The sequence below is a fragment of the Perissodus microlepis genome, chromosome 20, assembly GCF_051167445.1.
Source record: "Perissodus microlepis isolate ML-2025 ecotype Zambia chromosome 20, ASM5116744v1, whole genome shotgun sequence".
In the NCBI taxonomy this organism is placed as follows: Eukaryota; Metazoa; Chordata; class Actinopteri; order Cichliformes; family Cichlidae; genus Perissodus; species Perissodus microlepis.
Window position 1 is genome coordinate 19,123,056 of NC_140480.1, and position 23,471 is coordinate 19,146,526.

At 41.4% G+C, this 23,471-nt stretch overlaps 2 protein-coding genes across 3 annotated transcripts in view; one reads left to right on the forward strand and one right to left on the reverse strand.

Annotated features, from left to right (window-relative positions):
- The window catches only part of plod1a (procollagen-lysine, 2-oxoglutarate 5-dioxygenase 1a), a 30,405-nt gene extending 21,336 nt beyond the window's left edge, over window positions 1-9,069 (forward strand). Inside the window, exons 17-19 of the mRNA XM_084916955.1 lie at window positions 1,405-1,551; window positions 7,360-7,485; window positions 7,822-9,069. Of these exons, the coding sequence (XP_084773081.1) occupies window positions 1,405-1,551; window positions 7,360-7,485; window positions 7,822-7,977 (429 nt within the window). The 3' untranslated portion in view covers window positions 7,978-9,069. The remainder of the gene's footprint in view (window positions 1-1,404; window positions 1,552-7,359; window positions 7,486-7,821) is intronic.
- A 456-nt stretch (window positions 9,070-9,525) lies between these two features.
- Window positions 9,526-22,768, reverse strand: tpx2 (TPX2 microtubule nucleation factor). Of its 2 annotated transcripts, none has more exons than XM_084916957.1 (17): window positions 21,471-22,768; window positions 20,838-20,989; window positions 17,820-17,942; window positions 17,603-17,726; window positions 16,910-16,972; window positions 16,631-16,735; window positions 14,675-14,784; window positions 13,742-13,887; window positions 13,441-13,612; window positions 13,207-13,345; window positions 12,579-12,801; window positions 12,383-12,478; window positions 12,137-12,310; window positions 11,908-12,054; window positions 11,725-11,836; window positions 10,897-11,063; window positions 9,526-9,815 (listed from the first exon to the last, which is right to left on the reverse strand). In XM_084916957.1, exons 2-17 carry the CDS (start codon window positions 20,947-20,949, stop codon window positions 9,705-9,707), a joined length of 2,124 nt encoding a protein of 707 aa, XP_084773083.1. In that variant the 5' UTR covers window positions 20,950-20,989; window positions 21,471-22,768; the 3' UTR covers window positions 9,526-9,704. The 2 variants fall into 2 exon arrangements, with proteins under 2 accessions (XP_084773083.1, XP_084773082.1); XM_084916956.1 differs by having other exon boundaries at window positions 10,897-11,081; window positions 21,471-22,762.
- Window positions 22,769-23,471: the final 703 nt, after the last annotated feature.

A 23,471-nucleotide genomic window follows, 5' to 3' on the forward strand; every position in this document is an offset into this window, starting at 1 on the left:
CTCTCTAAAGGTAAAGACAGCCACTGTGTAGATTCCCTCTTCTTTAACAACAGTCTGTATTTCACTCGCTGAACCCACGTCCTCATTTTAGATTTTTTAGTAGATAAAGGCTTAATCAAGAATTGAGCTGCTGTTTGGTGAAGGACTCGATGGGGCCTGGCGGCGGCTCCCGGGCCTGGCAGATCCCCGCGTACTAATGAGAAGTGAAAGAATTAAAAAGGGGAGGGACGGCTTGTAGACCTGGGGGGTAAGACCTGGAAGGGGCGTGTTTGGAGGTGTGGCCCTGCTGCTGAAATTGAGATCATTTATCTCCAATTAAAACTGAGAGTAGTTTTCATTTATGCTGAACAACATCCTGGGAGAGGAGTGTTGTTCCATTCTCGTCTGATATAGGATTCTAGCTCCTCCACAGCTCTGGGTCTTCATCATCATATTGCTTCATAAATGTTTTCATTTGAGGAAAAGTTGCTGGAGTTCAGCACGTGAACTCAACCAAGCTATGGTATTCTAACAGATGCAGTATGCGGTTTAGAATAGTCTCGTTTTGATCCGAGCATATGTTGTTGTAAAGCAATAACAGCAAGCAAGCTGCAGCTTCCATCGACACCAATGCACCTCAGTACCATCAGAGACGCAGGCTTTTGAAACGAGCGCGGATAAAAAGCCAAACGGTCTCTTTTCACTTCAGACCAGAGCAGCATCCATGTTTTCTTCTGCAGTCTATTTTAAAGCTGCTTGGCCCTGAGAGAGAGACCTGAACCTGCATCTGTGGACAGCACAGCAAACTGTGTTTGCACTGATTTTCACACAGATTTATCCAGATTCTCTGAATCCTTTGATGATATTCTGTACTGATAACAATTTCAATTTTCACTTCAATTTTATGTATAAAGCGCCAAATCACAATAACAGTCGCCTTTTATTGTACTCGCGCTTTATATTGTACAGTAGATCGTACAATAATAATGAGATCAGTTTTGTTGAAGGACATTATTCTGAAGTTGTTTCACAATTTATAGCTGCAGTTTTTTGCAGACTGGTAAACCTCTCTCTGCTCGTCTTTATTTGATGTCACTGACCTGTTACTTATTAACCAAGTTCATTCAAATTGTTCCAACAGCTCCAGTTTCTTTTCAGTACTACTTACTTTTTCAGCCTGTTGCTGTCATCAAATCCAAAAAAGGCCATAAGTGTCTTTTTTATAAAGTCAGTTTCCCAGTTCATACATTTAATGTTTTCTATATTCTGTTGTGAATAAAATGTGGTTTTAAAATATGGAGATTTACAAATCACTGTATTCTGTTTTTATTCACACTGTACAGGCTCCCAACCTTTCTGGAATCTGGTCCTGAATACCTCCTGTACTTTAACTATATACCTGATACAAGTTTCTTGTTTTTACAGGATAACCGAATCACTGGTGGCTATGAGAATGTCCCCACCATCGACATCCATATGATTCAAATCAACTTTGAAAAAGAATGGCAGAAATTCTTAGTGGAGTATGTGGTACCAATCACAGAAAAAATGTTCCCTGGATACTACACCAAGGTAAGACCATCACTACACACACACTTGTGAAATGTTTCAGAGAAAATTCAAGAATCTCCTTCCATGTGAGATCTGTGAAGGATGTTCTCAGCTTTACTGAAGAAGCACACTGTGAACACATTCTCAGCTCATTTACGTCACCTGCTCTTGACATTTTGGTGTCGCATGCACCGATTCATTTTTGTTTTAAATCTTTAGTACACACATATACCTGAGTGTTTGTAGAAACAGGAAGAAATTTCAAGCAATAGCACATGAATACTTCTTTAAGACACTCCAGCTAGGCCGGCCACATCCCACAGCTTACATATAAAACAGCTGACAGACATGAAACCTGTGATCATTTGGTGTGCATGTGTGTACTTTGTGTGGTACCGTGAGTGTGCAGTTCAGTGTGTGTCCGTTTACCTTTGTGGTGAGAGCCCTTCTCAGTAGCCTGGCAGGATTTCTGTTACGACCTTTCTGTGTCTCACGTGTCAGCCGGCGAGTGAGAGTTCTCCAGCCTGCAGGACCAGCTTCCCACCTGGCTTACTCAATCAATCAATCTCTATTGGCAGACTTCATGTCCATAAAAACAAGACAGAAACACACACACACAACACCCCCCCCCCCCCCCCCCCCCAAAAAAAAACCCAAAACACATGGTATAAACCTTAAAAAAATGAATAAATAAATAATTAAATAAATAAATATATGTATATATTAGGGGTGCAACGATACACAAAATTCACGGTTCAGTTCGGTTCAATACTTTGGTGTCACGGTTCGATATTTTATCGATACAAAAAAAATGTTCATGCCTTTTTAATTTGTCATTTATTACAATTATAAATATATATTTTAACTCATAAGTACAGTTTTTAAATTTAATGTTGCTGCAACAACAAAGTAATAAAAAAATAAATATCTGATTGAGAAATCACTCATCTTTGGAAAAGAGAGTTTATTACAGAGAAATGTCTCTTTCCAAAATAAAAGCTATACTATACGCTTCTTCTGGGCTATATTCTCAGCAGCATATTAAACATATCAGGTCCCCATAAGGAGAATCACGTGCTAACGGCTGTCTAAATGACTCAGGTAAAGTTTGTAGCATGCGTGCTTGTTGTTTTTGTCTGCTTCCACTTGTCTTTGCACTAGGATGATGTCGTTAAATGTGCAGTCATATTCGTTGTGTTCCCACTAGTGCTGTCAGCGTTAATCTCGTTGAAATGACGTTAACGCCACAACACGGCAAATCTCCGTTAACGAGCTAACTGCGCTAACGCACTAGTTCCCACCAATGTAATTGAGCATTGCGTGGCACATCCAACATACTGTTTTACTTTTGTCCATGACGCGCTTACCTTCAGGGTCATACGTCACATGAAAACCAAAATAGTTCCAAACGCCTGGGGTCCGTTCTTCGTACCTCGCTTACTACATCCAAGATCAAATGACACATCCAAGATCAAATCATCGCGCCAACTTTGAGCTCGCTATTCCGGTTCTCCGAACACACCTGTTGTTGACGATTAGTACAGCTGGATGAAGTAATGTGAGATCACTGGGTGGCTTAAAAGGGGCTATGCATCGATAGTAGAAACATTGATCGGCAACCCTTTGATTGGTCGGCGAAAATGTCGAAGGAGCGCGCTCAGTATTTTTCGCCAGCAGAGCAAGAACTCTTGATTGAGGGATTTCAGGAGTTCCAGAGTTTAATTAAAACGCAAGGGAACACTGCAAAGGCTGCAAAAGCAAGGAGAGAGGGCTGGCAGAAAGTTGCTGACAAATTAAACTCGTAAGTAATTTAATAATAATAATAATAATAATAATAATAATAATAATAATAATAATGGATTGGATTTATATAGCGCTTTTCAAGGCACCCAAAGCGCTTTACAATGCCACTATTCATTCACTCTCACATTCACACACTGGTGGAGGCAAGCTATGGTTGTAGCCACAGCTGCCCTGGGGCAGACTGACAGAAGCGAGGCTGCCATATCGCGCCATTGCCCCTCTGGCCAACACCAGTAGGCGGTAGGGTAAATTTATTATATTATATTACATTATATCATATTATATTATATTATATCATATTATATTATATTATATTACATTATATCCTCTTTCACATTAGAGCCACAACAGGACCCACTAGAACATGGGAACAAGTAAAAGTGAAATATAAGAATATTCTACAGAATGGTAATATTTATCACTTATATTGCTTTTAGTCTCTTAAAAAGAGACCCTGAAATAATCTGTTTGTTTGTTTATAACAGCAACCAAGAAAAGGGCAGAGCAAAAAAAGACAGGTGGTGGTCCTGCACCCCCTCGTCAACAAGTTGGATAAGTAAATAATACCCTCACGGGAAAATCGATATCTCTCACACTGTCGCGCTGAGCTAAAGGATCCTGTCTATCCCGCAATATACGCTGAATTCTGAAAACTCTCCTTATCAATCTTGCACCTTCCGCAATGGGTTGCTCGCGTACAAACGGACAGGACATGGCTGCGACAGACTTCCCAAATCCACCTTCGTTTTTATAGCCGTGGTCTCTCATCTTGATTACACGAAGTAATTTACTATTACTACTCTAAAATATGAATTACATCTGAAATAATCAAATACATGAAATAGAATGATTAATAGTACATTTCCCTTTTTTTAGGAAATGACCTGTATGTAGCTGTATGAAATCAATAAAAGAATCAAATACTGCATTATCTTTAGTTACATTGATAATATTTATTTATGGAAAAACAGTGGAAAAATATCGCTGTTGCTTTCGTATAAATGAAGCGGACATACCTGAGTGGCCGCGATCTAATCCTGTTTACATAAAGTAAGCCTGCTCCCAAGCAGGTTTACGCTTACGGATCTGTTGCTATGGCAGCAAGTCCCGGATGAGCTTCGGAGAACCGAACGATCCAAGATCACGCGAAATCGTCAACAATCAAATCCAGCTAACTTACTTAGCGAGGTACGAAGAACGGACCCCAGATCTGAATTAGGGTGGGGGAGGTTCGATTTGCCATGTTGCAACTAGCTTTGCGCTCAGTGAATCTGCGTTCGACTACTCCGCCTAGGCTGCACTGTGGAGCGCAGATTCACTGAGCGCTCAACACAGACAGCATTGTCAGAAGGAAAGTTGATAAAATAAATTTAAAATTTTGTATTGTTCGATACATATGCGTACTGAACCGAAAGCACTGTATCAAACGGTTCAATATCGATACGAGTATTGTTGCACCCCTAGTGTATATATATACACATACACACACATATATATATATATATATATATATATAGAGAGAGAGAGAGAGAGAGATATATAGATAGATGAGTAACAGGAACCACTCACTGTCGGATCTGTGAGTGCTAAAATTATACTGTTACTGGAACCATCCAGTCGTTCTCTAAAATTGAACATTAACTTTCTTAAAAGTGCTTTAAAAGTCCAAACACCCACAGCTACAAACATCTGGCTGGCACTACCCCTTCTAGGTATCCTGCAAAGGATTCTCATCGCATCATTTTATGCAACATGCAGCTTCTGCACGCTACATTGTTTGTAGGATGACCACAAGGGGGCAGTATATAGCGGTGTGCAATACGCTTTAAACAAAGCCACTTTAACTGGAAGTGAACAAAAGCTGTTTGACAAAAAATTGTCCTCATATGGTTCACTTTTTATACAGTTAAACAACGCACTGTAATGCTGTCTCCATAATGCTGCAAAGTTATCTGCCCCAGAAACACCTTCAACAGTTGATGGTAGAGATGGTTTACAGTTATTAAGAGCTTTCACCTCTTTCCAAAAATCTGTCATATTATTACACAGCATTTTCCTGGCCAAAGAATCTGCTCTCAGCATTTGCTCATTTTTAGTTATAAAGCGAACAGTGTACTTATATCTGGCATTCGCACATTTTTTCTGTTCAAATTCTGGGCCTTGTTTAGGTCTTCCAGCCATGGCCCAACATTTAGAAGCTATGCGAGCTTCATCATGGTACATGGATACATGTTTTTTCCAGCCAGGTCTGATGTTAGGTTTCTTATGCTTATATTGTTTAGAGAGCAGTCACTATATCATCATACATGGAGCAGAGTAAATGTTTATGCACAGCATTCTTACAGTTGACATCCTTGCACAAAATAGCTTCTTTGGGCAAAGAAATGTTGTTCAGATGTATATCGGTATTACTATGATAAGCTAAGAAATCATCTTCACTAAATGCTGACCAGTCTAATTTTACACTGGCAGCAATATTAGCAATATTATTTCCAGTTGTTGCTGGCATTTGTTCCATATTCACAGTAAAACCAAAAGGTATATGGTCTGACACAGTTACCTCATACCTAATAGTCATGTTTGCTAAAGCTGCATGTCCATCAGCTGTACAGCCAAAGCTCCGGCTCCCTGCCTTCCGCGCGGGCCGCCTTTACTTCGACTCCCCCACCGCTCCTCTGCGTGTTTCCCCAGGGGAAAGTGGGAAGCGGTCCCCGACCCCCGAGCATTCAGAGTTACAGGCTCAGCCGGCACCTCAGACCTACACTCAAGAGCAGTCACACGGTGGTCGACCTCCACAGCATTGGTCATAACTTGCTCGCAGACATCCGCCTGTAGTTTAACTACATGTTTTAAAGCACCCACCTCAGCACACAGCTGGTCCATTCGCCGTAGTAGAAAACACACATCCATGCTGGAGTATGTAACAGGTGGCAAATCATCCAGGTGATGAGAGACAAATCTTGGGATATTCTCCCCACACTCATTCAGCACTATAAGACAGAGTTTAATATTGTTGCCGTCTTTATGCTGTCCTTTATATCCAACGCACCGCTGTGAGGTAGTGGGGCAGAGCTCAAACAAAACTTTTTTGGAGGCTTCAATCCCCTCGGATTCACATGTGTTCGTGGCCAACAACACAATTTCATCCTGACTTAAAGTTTTGATTTTTACAGCAAGGAAATTAAGTAGTTCATCCTCTACAATTACCCTTCCATCAGTTGTTTTATATATCTCTGGTTTTAATCGTGACCGTTTGAAAGTCGGAGCTACGTCTGCACCACCACCTGCTACATCCGCCATCTTAATCATTAGTCTGTTTGGGCTGCCCGCACCGTCACGGGTTTACCTGGCCAGTGGGACCCGGCTGTAGCTGATGCATTAGCTCAGCGAGCAAGAGCTTCTCTGTCCTCCTAGGGGAGCCCGGCTTGTTCTCGTGTTGCGAGTTTTACTCAGGCTTCCCAGGTCATAACACATCAAGCATTCCATTCACACCACCATTAACGATAAGAGCAGTGGTTTGGGAACGCTTATATGTAAGCTGTGGGGCATGGCCGGCCTAGCCGGAGTGTCTTAAAAAAGGGCCATGACAGATGTAACTGCATCTCTTCTGAGATGTTGGAAAGTTGCTGGAATGATTAGGTGATGACCGATGATTTTGATATCTGGTTATTTAACTGGTAGAACAACTGGAGGACAAAATCAGCCGTTAAATGTTATGAACTTGTTGAGTAAAACAGGATAACAGCCGACCTCTCATTGTTTCTGTGCTGCTATCCTGTGTGTGTATTACTGACCAGCATGTCTTATCATCAGTGTGTTACACTCCAGTCGATTTAGTGTAGTGGGACAGAAACCTGACCCCTCTCATGCCACATCATGACAGCTACACATTCTGTTCCATCTCTGGAGGCGAATGCTGGACCAAGAACCAGGATTCTGCTTTTATTCAATAAACTGGAGTGTATCTGTGTACAGGGGGCTACAGGCAAACGTTTGCATGATTCTTTTCCCTCTGTGTGTTTGCAGGCTCACTTCGAATTGGCCTTTGTAGTTAGATATAAGCCAGATGAGCAACCCTCCTTAAGGCCGCACCATGATGCCTCCACATTCACTGTAAACATTGCACTCAACCAAGTAGACCTTGATTACCAGGTGAGTGTCAAGTGCTCCATTTCCACCTACGTTTCAGTTAACATGTAATTTGATTTTATTCATACAGAGACCGAATCATTATAAATTCATTCTTTTGATCACAGAATGAAATAAACCAATTCTTCATGCAAACATTAAAAGACAAACAGCTGGTTTACCAGCAGCCCAAGTCTGAATGTTGATTGTCCTCTTCAGTTTGTGGCAGTGAGGCATAGAAAAAAAGGCTTTTGTATCATTTCTGTTCATGAAGAACTCAGGAAGTTGTTGAAGGGTTGTTAATGATCATAAAACTGCCACAGCCATCAGCTGTTGATATGTACTGTTTCTTGGCTGCAGGGTGGTGGATGCAGGTTCCTCCGCTATGACTGCTCCATTCAGGCTCCTCGTAAAGGCTGGGCCCTTCTGCACCCGGGCCGCCTCACCCACTACCACGAAGGTCTGCCCACAACCGCTGGTGTCCGCTACATCGCAGTGTCCTTTGTGGATCCCTGAGCTCACAAAGATGGCTGAACTTGACCAAGCTGGACACATACTGACCACATGGTCCAGCATCATTCTCTGCATTATCCGATTTAAAGCAGAATTGTTTTTGTTTTCATCAACTCATTTCCTTTAATCTGATATGACTTCTGTCACACTCACACGGTGATGAACTCTTAGCTGCATTAGACAAACTTTTCTGTAGTGAAACATGAAAAACACACAATTTTATCACCACTTAAGATGAGAACTTTTATTTAAAGTGATCTTTTGCCCATGAGTATTTTTCAGCAGCAGTCTGCAGGTGTTACCCATCATATGCTCATTTGTATTCAGGCCAGTAACCATCAAAGGTGTAATTTGAATAATTGTTGACTGGCTCACTGAGGTTTGAAAGGCCTAAGTTATCTATTTGTTCATAGGTTTTGTCATAATTAAGCATTTCTGGAAGGTGCTCCACTTCTTGTCAGGTTTTTGAACAGCTTCAAAGGGATATTTAAGAAACCAATAGGTGATGTCACAGCTCACACACTTCTCATGTGAAAAAAGGAAGTGAGGTTGTGGAAAAGCGTGCACATAAAGACGTCACACATCAAGAAAACACATCAGGAGATGACTTTTTTTTTTTTTTTTTTTAAATATATTTTATAATATGTTCATTTTGACTTTAGAATACTTGCAGTGCTGAAATCACCAAGAGCTTCCCCCTCACAGAATGGCAGCATCTGTTGCTGGAGAAGCTGTGTGTCATTCAGCATTCATGGTGCTGGATGGACGGACAGCTGGATGTTTAATTGGTTTATTTTGTATTTCTTTGATCTCAGTTCTGTTTTTTTAAAGAGGTAACGCTGCAAAAACCAACGTGGGTCAGGCATAGGAAGCCTGTAAATGCTTGTACCCAAGATGGCAGCTTGTGTAGTAACACAAGTCATGTCTTCAGCTGAACTTCATTACAGGCAGCTTACCTTTGATTTGTAAAAATAAGTTGTTTTGCTTGATTTTACTTCAGCAAATATCCCTTTACTGTAGCTAAAGCAGCTTTATTCAGACACTCCAAAGCCTGTTTTATACTGTATTAGATAAAAGCCACACTGAGAAGTTTCATATTGGAATCACAGCTCACTTTTATTCTTGAAACTGATGTTCATGAGCTTAAATTTGTAGGACAGTGAGGTTCAGTCTCACTGAACGGTCTGACCCAAAACCATCAAGTTCTGTGTTAAGTTAAACATATTTAATAATAATAATGATTAAAAGTCTCAGCAGTGCTCAGCGAGAGGGCTCGTCTTATGAAACAGCGCCTCTGGTTTGGTGGTTCAGCCGAGAGCACCATCAGGAAACCAGCCAACCAGGAGAAGTCTGATGCCAAGTGTTAAAATTTAGATATTAAACTTTGTAATAATTCTTCCCCATGGACGCACAAGTTATTTTATTTGTATAGCACTCCAGTTCCTGGCCAATCACAAAAAAAGCTCTTCAGCAAATAAACTGGCGACTTTGTGCTGATGTCAAACAATCTGACAGAACAAACTCAGCAGTTAACAGGCCAATAACTATTGGTGGGTGTGGATGACGTTTTATTCTGTAATTTAAAACAGTCACATTAATAAGTGTACATCAGGCAGTTAAAATACAAAGCTAAACATGGAAAAAAGAAAAATGTAAAAAAAAAAAAAAAAAACACCAACATTTCAGGTCAGCGATTTCTGTGGTAACGTTACATTTCACAACAAACGTGGTCACAAGCGGAAGCGATCGGAGAAGTTTGGAGACTCCGGGACTGTAAGAGGAACTTCGCTCTTCTTCACAGCTACAGGTTTGTAGTGTCTGATGGGCTGAGCTTTGTGCACCTGCAAAGTGTGACATACACTGTGTCAGACCACAGACAGGCTGTAAAGTACTGATAGAGCAATAACATACAAGTATACAGTATCATTACACGGAGCCCTGTAATGACTGTGCAGCGTTTCACACGACCAGCTCAAACTGTCTGTCACACAGGTCATCCTACTGGGACGTGGCACGGCCTTATGGTTGATATTTGATATGAAGCACCTTGTGGCGACTGTTGTGATTTGGTGCTGTGTTAATAAAATGACGTTGAGTATTTAAGTTATATATATATATTTAAGGACGACATCTCACCATTATTTGATGTGATTTTATTTCGAGTGATACGACAGGGTTTATAAAAGTATGCTTAGGCAGAAGCTATAAATTAAATCTATTTGTTCCAAATCTGATGAAAAGCAGCGTTTCCATATTAAATATTTCCAATATTACATCATGCCACTTTCTAGTAGTCTTTGTACTGCATGCAGCAACTTTCTATCCCTCCTCAGCATCAAGTGAGGAACATGACCAAAATAAATGGTCTCAAAGTTTAGAGGCATTTGTGTTCTGAATGTCAATGCAGCTTACGTTTTGGGAAATCCCAAAATACACGGTCGTGGTTTGCATCACCTGAACTGCATGGCTCCAACAGAATTTGGGTTCTTAGATTTGTCTTGATGTGGGGTTTTGAAATCTCTGATTACGTTCTTCCAGCAGTGCTCTGTCCAAGTCAGAGGGTTAGCTGAAGAACACTGGAATGTGCAAATGTTACCAAAGACTTCCTCTGATAGTTTCCCAGTAAAGGTTTTAATGGTGACCACAGGAGCAGCGCTGCTGTTTTGGACGATCGTTTTCTTTCACTTAACCTGAGCTCAGCGTCTCAGTAGCAGCTCTGCCTCTTTGCAGTGTATAAACAGACTGTAGCTGCACCTTAAACTGTGCCAGCATCATCATCATCATCACTGCTGCTGTTGTGTTAACAGTCTTTGTTCAAAACTGGGGGCTGTGTGAGCTGCCAAACATGCATTTTTATATCCATCTGTAGCTCTATATCTACACACACCAGCACCAGGCGCTGCTGATACTTTCTGCAGTTACCTGGTCTTGTCGCAGCCGGGCAACCTCCTCCTTCTGTCTCTGCTCTTCTTCTCGTCTCTGCTCTGCCTCCATGTGCGCCCGCAGAACCTCCTTCTCACTGGTCACTCGCTCGTACTCCTGCCACTCTCGGGCACGCCGCTCTGTTGCCAGTTCAAAGGCCTCTACAACTATGGAAGAATTATTGCCTTCAGAGTGCAGTGACAGATGACAGTGAAGACAGAGGACACAGTGAGTGACACAACCTTGAAGAGTGGTTCAGCCTCAGCAAAGCTGAAGCACTCTTCAAGACACATGCAATTTTCAGACAGTATTCAACACCAGCGCTGCACCTTCCCATTACTTTTATCATCCATTAGTCATTCTCAGATCAATCAGACAATAGTGAGATATTTATCAAGAGCCAGTAAATGTGGCTCCAGTGTTTGATAATCAAACTCAAAACTACTTTTCTGATAATTGCACTGAATACTCGCAGCAACAACAAAGCGCAGACATGTGGCTGCAGCTGTATCGCAGCATTCTACATGTCAGCTGAAGATGGAGGTGAAGCAAACACCTGGAGTCTCCAAGTAATCTGATTTGCTAAGAGCAATGTAACGCTCATATTTGTCATTGACATTCCTCAGAGAGAGAAATAAAGCAGTTTATGCTTTATAGTTTGTCAGACTGTCATTTGAACATTTTGGAAAATGTGGCATTCAGCTGAGGAAAGGAGATGTGACAACAGCACAACAGACGATCTCTATACAGCTGCAACCTCCCATCATGCATCACAGCAATGATAATAAACACAAAGGATCTGTTTTAGTCTAAACTGAGCGTCCTTACCCACTGCAGGCCGGGCTTCTTTCTTGGGCCTGAAAGGCTCCTTGTGAATGACGGTGTTGGGACGAGCTTTAAATACTGCTGCTTCCTCTTGATGTTTCTGTTCTTCTTTCACCTGTGAGGTACAGATGTTGTGAGTGTTATTCAAATAAAAAAATGAAAATAAAGTGAAAAATCCCATCATACCATCTGCTCCCAGCGACTGTTCTTCACAGTTCCCCGTTCATCCAGAAGCAGCCTAAAAGGCTCAGGCTTGGTAGGCTCCAGCTTCTTCTTCTCTGGCAGGACCACACTGTCAAAGTCAGGCAGCGGCTGGGCCTTAAACTGTGGTATCTGGAAAATATTCAGGCGACAGAGAGTCACTCAGTAACTCTGTACTGTGAAACTCTCGACGACAGACTGAAAGTCAGACTACCTCTTCGTTTCGCTTTTCCTCCAACTTTTTCTCTCTCAAGGCTTTTCTTTCACGCTCCCTCTGCTCAAAGGAGAAAGGACAGATCTCCACACGGTGGTTCTCAGGTAGCCGGGGCTGAAAGGGCAGGCCGAAGTGAGGCACTGGGGGGGCCTTAACTGGTGACGGCTGCTTGACCTGACAAAGACAGTTTTATGGGTATAGCTGCAGTAGACGGTGCACAGAGCCATAGCAAAGACGCGTCCTTACCTCCTCGACCTTGCGATCTAGTCGAACTCTCTTCTTGAGGGCAAAGGCAGGAGACTCGGGAACAGTTGGATTTGCAACTTTCTTTTCTGGCAGTCCCTGTTGATGAGAGGATTCTTAAAACCGTATTCCCACACAGTAAACTCTGCCTTTCTGCAATGAAAAAACAACTTTGAAACTCATCAGTGTTTAAACTCACCACAACTCCTTCCAGAACCTTTTTGGGCAGAGGCTTGGCTTTAAAGTTCTGGGGCTTTTCGTCATCCTCCTGGGGCTTCTTTGTGGCCTGCCTCTCCTGGAGCCTTTTTTCAATCTCCAGCTCGAAGCCTTCGGGTACAGTGGGCTCCTTCACTGCTGGCTTTTTTAGGTCCTCTGCACTCTCCAGTATCTTCCTGTTCAGCTCCAGCGCCTTGATTTTAAAGCTGCGTTTAAAAGCCAACATTAATCAATGGTCACTAGATCAAAATGTAACTCTGTCACAGTGAAGTGACCCAAACGTAGCTTCTGCCACAACCAAACTACAACTGTAGCGCCAAAAACACGTCACGTCAATCAACACATTTCAGCATTTTGGCCTCTGTAACTGTTGAAGCTGCACCCATGCACATACGGATCCATGACTCCTAAATAATCAGCTGTATTTTGTACAGTAACGGTCCTTAAAGAAACCCTGCAATGCCACATTTTCCATGTGTTAGCAAAAGGAGGAAGTTTACAATGGCTCATCTGAAACATCTTAGTGCATCTTAGTGTAGAAACCACGTTTCCCAACACAAAGTAACGGCACATTACAAGAACCTCCAACCAGAAAAAGCCAAGCTTCTCACTTTGCAAGTTTTTCCGCCTCCTCAGCCTCCAGCTCAGCAGAGCACTTAACAGTAGGCGGCCGGCTCCTCTGACGAGTCATCAGGTGTGGGGAGTGGGGCTGAGTGAGCTTCAGGTGGTTCCCCTTTGCTGTGGTGGGTCCTGTTGAAACAGGACACAGATACAATGAAAACCTGCAATAATGTTTTTTAAATCCTTATCTGAAGAGTGTCACAGAGAGTCAGCATGCACCACACCTCTCTCTTGACTTCTACGACTGTGCATATGGTAGCGGGTGGGGGTTCGCTTCTGGAACTGCTCGATCTGCTGGGCCATGGGCACATAAGCGCTCGCCTCTTCCGCCTTTCTCTTGTTGCCTGTTGACAGGTTGAAAGGTTTGGGCACTGTGGCACCTTTCCGAGCCTTTGCCTGAAAACAAGTATAATCAGGTTTTTTTCATCTCACCTTAGCTTAAATATGCAGATGTTTCATCACGTTTCTTTTAGCTGCTGTTAACAAAGATGAACTTTATAGTGGGCTGCAAGTTGTGCCACTTACTGGGGAGGAGGGTTTGCGAAGCTGACTGACAAAGTCCACTTCCTTCTCTGTGTTGCATGAAGTGGAGGACTTAACACGGGTATCTGTACTGAAGTGGAAGTCTTTGGGCACAGTTGTAGACAGGAACGTCTTCTTTGGTGGTGGATCTGAAATGACAGTGGTCTGTGGTTTGGTTTTGTTTTTTTAAACCAAACAAGTAAAGTGAACATTTTTAACCCCCAGAACTCTAAACTCATCAGAACTGCTAACAGGGGTCATTTTGACCTGCAACAACAGTAATGGCAAAGACGGCGTTTCTGGGTCATCTCTGATCCTTTAAAAATGCACATGAGAATAAACCAATAAACAAAGGGTACAACACATAAAACTGACACCTAAACAATTTACTTGAATAAGAACATTATGAAAAGTTAAACATGTGGTAGTACATGTGCTGAAATAGAGTGTGAAAACACTGTTAAACAGACCGATCAACTCACTGTCTGCATTGTAAACTTAACCACAGAGCAGGTTACAAAAATGTAAGAAACATTTAATTTCTATAAAAAGTAAAACAGTCAAGTTTCATCCGTTTCCTTCACATCGTCTGCTTCACCATCTGATTGGATTAGTTCTGCACACACTTGACTGCTCAGTTCATTTTACTTTAGTCGCTATGGGTCACAATGACATCTTTGACAGTTCAGAGTATGAGTGGTCGTACTATTTCTCCCCTCTTAAAAAACAAATTCACAAAAATAAAATAAAATAAAATAAAATTTTTTTTTTTTTTTAGGAATATTTCTGGAAACACAGGCTGATGAAAAAAAATGGAGTTTTATTTTTCACAGCTCATTTTGTTTAAATGCCAAAGGGTCAAACGTACCTGTTGGCAGTTCTAGAGTTAGAGTGTTACTACTGGCTGTAGCACCACAGTCTGAAACATGTACTCACTCCCAGCTAGAGCAGCCTTGTAGCTGGCCTCATTCTTCTTCCGGTGAAGAGCAACTTCCTTCTGAAGGTTCCTGATGCGCTCCAGCTCCAGCTCCTCAGAGGTGCTCGGCCTGCGGGTCACAGATTTTTGTAGACTTTAATCTTTAGTAAAAGTACATCTGTACCCCCGTCTCTCATTTAGAGGCTCAACATGTCAACGTTCTCTTCATGACCCTACTACTAAAAAAGGCGACTGGCTCAAGCTCAAGGACTCATTTACACCAAATCCCAGACACTACACCTGCTACCATCATCCACCTTCCCACATGTTTGGGTGGGGTACTGTCTTAAAGAAGGATTCCTACAATGTGAGTACTGGAGGTCAGCCCAGTACTCAGAACAAACCTGAACAAGAGAAATTCAAGCACTTCATGACAGGCGAGCCCTCAGACTGAGGACACAGGACTGCAACCATTGATCATCGTAATTATTAAGCATCCTATCCTGTCAATTAATCACATAATCAGACAAAAAATGATTTTTACTTATGAGCAATAATCAAAAGAGAAAAAAGGGTTTAAAATGAACTGCTCATTGGTTTCCATTTTACAAATGTCAGTCAAAGAACAGTCAAAGGTCAAAATCAAATAAGGGATAAATAAAATCTCTACTCTGACACAGCATTTGGCTGTTTGGGAAGAGGGAACGTTTTAGAAGTGACTTGGCAGCAGCAGACGGATGCAGAGCGACACAGGGCAAGCTTTCTGATGTGAGGGGTTTGTGACATTTAGTGTAGTCGTCTGTCTTTTTTTTTTTTTCAAAACAATGAGGCGACTCCTGAATGTCACAGATTGCTAAGAACCAACCAAAGGCAGGAAGAAATATATAAACACCTGTTTTTATGAGGCCTGATGTGGCTGTATCGCCTGATACCAGTCCATGAGGAGGAGAACTCTGCAGCGGTTACCTGTGCCTCAACAACAGCCGCACACAGGAGTGACTGACACTTCAGCAGTAAGCAAAACAACCGGGCTGGAGAGTTCAAACAGCTGGAGACCAACTAACTCTCTAACCCCACCCCACACGCCAAATCACACAAATCCCCGTTTCTCCACAATAACTCAGGCTGTCAGTAGCAGCTCATTTACACTATGGGAATGATTTACCTGACAATGGAAAAATACTTATGACACGACACTAATGTGACAAACGCACATTTTTCTGTCCATACACTGTAACAAAACAAGATTAATGTATGGTGGGTCTTTTAGCCATTATGTAGCGCTTACCTTTGCTTTAACAATGAACAATTTCTTGTTGTTCCCCTCCGGCATTACTTACCCAGTCAGATCCAAAATGCATGTATCTGTCCCTGCTTTCAAAGCTTTAATCCTGGCAGCAGTGTAAGGTGAGGGGTGCTCTACAAGCTACATGGTGGTGACCAAACTGGTGAGACTCTCACAGAGACATCACTACTTTCAGGGATTCAAATAAAGCTGCACAGTATGATCACAGGTCCCTGAAAAAGTTTCTCTTCATATCTTCATTTTCCCCTCCATGGACAGATGATCCAAGCAGTCCGTCTAATATTTACAGTCATGAATAATGAGGGTAGTGAGTCAGGTCATGTGACTGAAAACACACTTCTCACAAGTCCAGATTCTCTGTTTATAACCACTTTAAGACTGACAAATATCTGATTTTCATCCTTTTCTCTAGTTTTATACTCTCCAGCCTTCCTTCTGTTACCAGTATCAGTTCACCCTCCATCCTGCTTACAAACTTGGAACCTGCCGTCTATTTTTAGCTGCCTTAAAACCGCTCGCTCTACCATGAAGTAAATACATATGAGCCAATTTTACTTTATCATTCTACCCAAATGCTGAACATTTCCAGCCGAGAGCATTTTAACATTAATTTCAAGTTCTTTCTCATTGTACATTCAAGGATAGATAAAGGCGTAAGGCACAGTCTTACTCTGTGAGTGTGGAGGTGGAAGCTGCTGCATGGGTCTGATGTTCTCTCTTTGAATTTAGCCGCTCACTCCTGCGGGGACCAAACCCGGAAATCAGCTGCTCACTCCTGGATTTTTGGGCAACAGGACATCTACATTAAACCACTGTAACTGAAAACTCTAAGAAAAAAGCTAAGGTGAAGAGATGGTTTCTTAGCTTTCTAACTGGTAGAAAGTGTGCATGTGCTGGACTCTCAGCTTTTTCAGGTTTAGAATGATGACAGGATACTTCTAATACTCACTCTTTGCATTTCTTTGATGGTGGTGCAGCTGGACCACTGGTCATCTCTTTACGCTTTGAAACTCTAAAATAAATTAGAACAGAAGCAGTTCTCAAACTTGAACCGATTACACACAGATGCTGTTCTATAACCATCGTGTTTTTACACAGGGGCTGGATCAGACAGCGAAGCTGCAGTGTTTAAGGTTTGGACTCTGCATGGTACAAAGAGTACTGCACAACCACTTAGAGGAGTTGCCAATACATACATGCAATGCCACACATTTATATAGTATTTATTAATGTATTTGCACTTGTCTCTTCCACAATGTCAGTCTTACTTTTACTGTTTTGAACCAGCTTCATTTTCACCTTCTTTCCTTCCTGCACTCGGCACCAGTGGCACTTTTATTGTGACGACTATTTTTACTCTTTATTGTTCTGCTGTAACAAAACACTTTTCTTTGTGGGATCAATAAAGTATCTGTCCATATTTATCATGTAGGGTTTGTGTAGAACCTATTTAATACAAATGATATACAACAGGAAACTGTCAATGAATGACTGGATGTCAGAGTTTCATGAATGCCGTCTCTTGTACAGCCCCTTTGGCAAAACCCAACAAGTCTTCTACTGAGTGCTTCATGTGGGAAAGAAACCTTTTGTGTGAAAGTTTCACATGGTTACACAAAAGTAACAACTACACCAACTGTACCTGCGTGGCTGTGCAGGGACTTTATTAACAGGCCTTTGCTTTGAACGGACATCGTTCTGTGTGCGACGTTCAGCACCCCAGGACGTCACAATGTTTGCAGGTGGAGATGCCGATTTGCTGGGACCTGGAACATAAAAACAATTACAGATAGTCACACATTAACCAAGTTACAAGGACAGAAAATAATGACTAAAGATGCACGGGGGTGTTGACTAACCAGAGTCACCGTCAGTGTTTGTTTGAGACAACATCACGTGCTCAGGCTCATCACTTGTCAGACGCAGCTGGTCCGGTCTCGAAGGTGTGATAAGATGATCACTTTCGCCCACAGCGTGCATTTCTGCCCACGAGAGATTCGATAGTCAAAATTTTTTAATTCTGGTCACTAGTACACTACAGGTTCGATTGTAAAGCCCCACTTTTTTAGTTAGAAATCCCACCTGAGGGGCCATTCCAGTTTAGGAGAAAAAGAAAACCTTAACCTAATAAAGTCGGACTTTAAATGGAACGCTCAGTCAAATCCTCAGGACTGACGATCAAATAGAGCAAGCCTATTCAAATGGTGGTAAACGGGCTACATGCAGCCCAGAAGCAACCTCTGAGTGGCCCTGCCTGTGGTCCTGGCAGAATTTTTTTTTCCTACAGCATAGTGTACACTGTGAATGCAACACTCCTAGTAGGCTAGCAACATTCAACCCACAATGCAGCGTGATGTTGTAAACATTAAGCTATCATGGCACCAGTTCCCTAATGTTAAGAAAGTAGCAGTCGTCATCCTCAATATGTTTGGGTCAACGTACACATGTGAATCAAGCTTTTCACACATGAACTCAATAAAAAGCAGCTCTCGTTGTTCACTGACTGACACTTCACCACTGCCTTTGGATTGCAATGACATCTTACGAGCCAAAAGTTGCCGCTCTTGTTCAGAAAAAAAAGTCACGTCTCCCATTAATAATGTAAGAGTAACTGTAGCCTACATATCAACATAATGTGGGATGTCTAACAAGCCATGCCTAATTACAGGTGTTGATTTAAAACAAACCTGTATTCCCTCAGTGTGCAGCAGTAAATGTTGTATTCATATGTGTTACTGCTATGGTTTGTGCATTTGATAGGATTGATTGTTCTTTTTAAAATTCTGTTAAATGGTCTTTAAGATGTGTCTGAGTCACCAAAATATTTATTTTATTTTGAAAGGGAATTATCAAAACGTCTGTTGTGTTTTTTTATAATTTCAAATGTGAAGAAAAAGTATTGCTACTATTGCAGACGCTATTCAGTTATAGATCATTTAATGTTTTTTATGGACCTTTAGGTGTGCATTTGTGAGAGGTCACCAGATTTAAAAGGAATAAAGTGAATAAACATTACTTGTTTTTCAATACATTTGTGTTGGTTTGAAATTTATCATGATCTGCTGCTACTGGCTGCAAAAATATCTCTACAAAAAAATAAATAATAATAATCTGGCCCAAATAACTTTTTAGTTGAATAGCCGTGAAATAGAGGATCAAACATCATTAAACAAAAAGACACTATAGTAGTTTGTTGACCTCAAGTGCTGCTGATCTGACCCAAGCTAAAAACGACTCTTCCTCCCTCCTATTTTAAATATCACAGTCAGGACGTGCTGGTTAGCTCAGTGAGAGACCAGCAAACCATTGGCCACATGGCCACAGAGTGCAGCGACGCATGCTTGAGCTGCAGCCCTTTCCTGCATGTCTTCACCCCTACTCTCTACTTTCTTGTCTTCATTGCTCATCTATCCAATAGAGGCATAAAATGCACAAAAAATGTTTTTAGAAAACAATTACAAAACACCACAGTCAGGACTAACACGTGGTAATATTCCCTAGTCCCCTGGATTACAATGGAGACCCAGCTCTGCAGAAGAATGCCAGAGTTACCAATCTCACAGTTAGTTGCGATAGTTTGTTGAAAATGCTTCCTGGAATAGGGCCCTGTTGATGTCTTTGTTTTGCAACCATTATGAGGCAACAAACCACAATGCATTGCTATTCCAAGAACAATCACTGGTGTGTGTTTATATACATCATCAGGAATTCGATGGGGATGTGGCAAACAGCACCTAGAGGCCAACTTCAAGCCTGTAGCACAAATTACCATCAACTATGGGATTTACCAATGAGATGCTCTGTCCCCACTGCTGTTCTTCACAGGCCTGAACGCCCTCAGCCCAACCATTAACAAGACTCGCTAGGGATACAGACTATAGAATGGAGCCACCTTCGCTTCATGGAGGACACGAAGCTGTATTCAAGGAGTGAACGTGACATTGATTCACTGATCTATACAACAAGGATCTACAGTAGTGACACAGGTATATAAATCCAGACTGCAGATGTCTTCGTTGGACGGTTATAAAGAGAGGGGAGGTAGTCAGAATCGAGTGGGTTGCACTACCAGAAGGCAACATTGCAGATATCAAGGAAAGTTAAAAGTACTTGGGAATCCCACAGGTAAATGAACGCCACAGTCACCAAATACCCAACATGACAAATCTGAAATTTAAAAAACTGGACTAAATTTCAATAAAACTCATTTTCAATGTAAAAGATACACACAGGCTTCAAAACAGATCTTTTTTTTTTTTTTTTTTTTTTTTAAATATATATGATACAACACTCTTAAAATACATATGCAGGGACACTGAAGCTCTTGTAAATATGAAATTACATAGTAAAATGAGGAATTGACTGGTTCATATACAGCGCTTTTCTGCTCTGAGCACTCTATAAAACCGCCTCATTCAACCATTCACACAAGCAACAAATATCAAACATTAGCACACCAATGGATGCATCAGAGAGCAACCTGGGGTCTGTATCTTGCCCAAGGATATTAGGCAAACAGACTGGAACAGCCCAGCATCAGAGCACCAACTTTCCAACTAAAGATGACCTGCTCTACCTCCTCAGCGTAAACTCTCTCTCTACATTCAAAACGCTTGGAGATGACAATATGACCTGCGAGTGGACACTTTGGTGAAACTGTTAGCCAACATCCTAAGATAAAGGATACTGGCAAATGGTAGGAATGACGTACACAGATTTTTGTGAAACAAGTCACCAAAAAGCCTTCTTCAAAAAGTGATCGCTGCCTGTTAGATTCGCTTTTGTAGCCCTCCATAACAACACCCACTTGCTGTATGCCCAGCAGGGTATCCTTTAAAATGCATATTGTTGGATAAAGATGTCCAGAGGACACTTACCAAACCACTCGTCGTCGGTTTCAGCATTCACTAGTTCTTTGAAGTCAACGACGTGGGACGGGGCATCAAACTCGTAGCGCTCCGAAGTGTCCCCGGACTCGTTCTCGGCCATGTTTTCAGGTTATTTCTTCGACAACTCACTAAACAGGAAACTACGAAGATTGCAAACTTCAAATTATCAATCTTTCAGACAAAAAGCAGTTTTATTTGCAACAACCAAACTGAGGTGACTTGCACCCACATAAACCACGGCTAGGTTGCATTCTATCGCTATGGCTTCATGGGAGCCGTGTTAGCCAACAGACAAAACTGGCTGGAAAAGGTCAAAAGCATTTACTTCTCGTCTCCTACGAGAATTTATCCCACAGTGATGTCACGTTAGCTTTGTAATTGCGGTTCCGAGTCGCTTTGTCTTCATAGAAACTGAATATAAACGGTAACATTGCTGAGAAAGAAACAACTGCCGAGCTAGCGTTACATACGTCTTCACGAGAAGGTACTATTAACATAAATCCAACTATAAACTCACTCCATTATACACATAACAATATGCAACACTATATACCGCTCACTAAAAAAATACATCTGAAAATAAGACAACGATAAATAATGTAAATGAGTGCAAAAACTCACCGTCTTTGCTCACTGCGACTAAAAGGGAAAACAAACAAGCCGCGCAGCGCTCAACGGAAGCGTTTAAATTTGCCACTGTTTTGAACCAGCCAATGACAAACGTTGTATTCGCCAACTTGTCACTTATTGGCTTATGCAATGTAAAACGTATTACGTAACCACGTAATCACAAAACTTAAAATCTGCGTGATTTTGTACAGTGATGTGTGTAATTTTGAATACGCCAGTCCACATAATATTGAATATACGTTGTTATTTTTTAGAAATACACACCCACAAGTTGTTAAATTCAGTGTCACAAACTGAATCATCCAAAAGTACAAATGTTTAATATGTGACTTTCTTTTCGTTCGCTTAAAGATCGTTAAATAGGCAGCCACTTTTTCTTCCTCGAAACTTTTATGTCTTATAAACAGTGTAAATGGGTACATTCATCAGCTAAGGAAAAAAAATGCAAAAACTGATGGAACAAAAAATAAATAAATAAAAAATCAGCAAACGTTACAGTTACACATCATGATGTCAGTGTATGATAGCACATACAGATAAACGCACACAACTAAATTATAAAATAATGAAATACACGACTGATTTTGTTCCTGCCTATGTGTTAACCCTGCGACAGACTGGCGACCTGTCCAGTGTGTACCCTGCCTCTCGCCCAAAGACAGCTGGGAAAGGCTCCTGCGCCCAGCGACCGTGAAAACGATAAGTGGTAGCGAATGGATGGATGGATGATTTTGTTCCTTCCTATTTTTCTTATGACCATGAAGTTTTCCATAAGTAATGCACGTTCTTTTCAATTTAGTCCTCATCAAAATAACAATATGCAACACTATATACCATTTATTAAATAAATGAAATATTTCATCACACATACATCTTAACAGTCCTACTGAATATCTTCCTTAGAAAGTTTGCTACATCCATTCAGAATAAGTGTCATAACATTTCAGGCAGATAGGACTCACACAGGACTCCAAGCTAGAAGTTCAGTAGCTTATTTGCAGGATAACAAGGGGAGCAATAATACAGGCTTGGGTCTCCAAAAGCAGACAAATCACAGTTCCTCCTCTCCACAGAATGATTCCTCACCAGACATCAGCCCACCAGTCAACTGTCTCCAAACAGAAAAAAGTCTATCACGCTATAATTAATGCATCAATTAGCCTTTTTCTTATTAATTAATTTAAGGTTATTTATTTGAGGTAAGCACCGACAATCACTGATGATCAATAAACCAATAGGATTGTCTTTTATTTGAAATGGGTTTGCTGTGGGGATGGACTGTGCTGAGGCTAAATAATCAGTAACTCCCCCCTCAGAGTTACTGTTTTTCATAAGAAACATTATTATTGTAATACTGTTAACAGCATCATGTTCTGTTAAACACAATGCCTGTGGTTTTGTGAATACGTTTATAAAATCATCCTAAATGTAGTCAAATGAAATAAACACGTGATGACATTTTATTTATGTCATAGTTTATTTCTAAGAGTGTAGTAGATAAAAACACTGACAGCTGCAGAGTCGTGTCTGGTGTGTTGAACATGAAACAGGAAGTGTTGATCTGAAATCTGGTCAGAATGAATCCAGGTGAAGGTGTGTCACAGGTTAATCTGGTTGGACTGACTGACAGCGTAGCATGGGAGGACTAACATCCACTCCCACATAGCAAAATTGGTATGGCCCCGGATGTGTCCCACACAATGTGGCCCACATACCGCAAAGAATGACGGCCCTTTGGTGGCCCAGACCTGGTTTGCCAGAGGTGGCCCACACATGGGCCAGCACAAGGCCAGTTGCATAGACACTGGTGGTCCTGTGCTGTGTAAGATATATTATTTATACTCTATACTCGACTTTGTCTACTGTATCGCCAAAGTGCTTGCTCATAGGGGGTCATATGATTGTTGGGTTTTTCTCTGTATCTATGAAGCGCCTTGAGGCGACTTTTGTTGTGATTTGGCGCTATATAAATAAAATTGAATTGAATTGAAT

Coding starts and splice junctions, on each gene's coding strand:
- tpx2 (XM_084916956.1), bottom strand. CDS start 20,949: ATGGCCGAGAACGAGTCCGGGGACACTTCGGAGCGCTACGAGTTTGAT. Junction 13,888..14,674: donor CAAGGCTGCTCTAGCTGGGA/GTGAGTACATGT, acceptor CTGTCATTTCAG/ATCCACCACCAAAGAAGACG. Junction 12,055..12,136: donor AGGAAAAGCGAAACGAAGAG/GTAGTCTGACTT, acceptor AATATTTTCCAG/ATACCACAGTTTAAGGCCCA.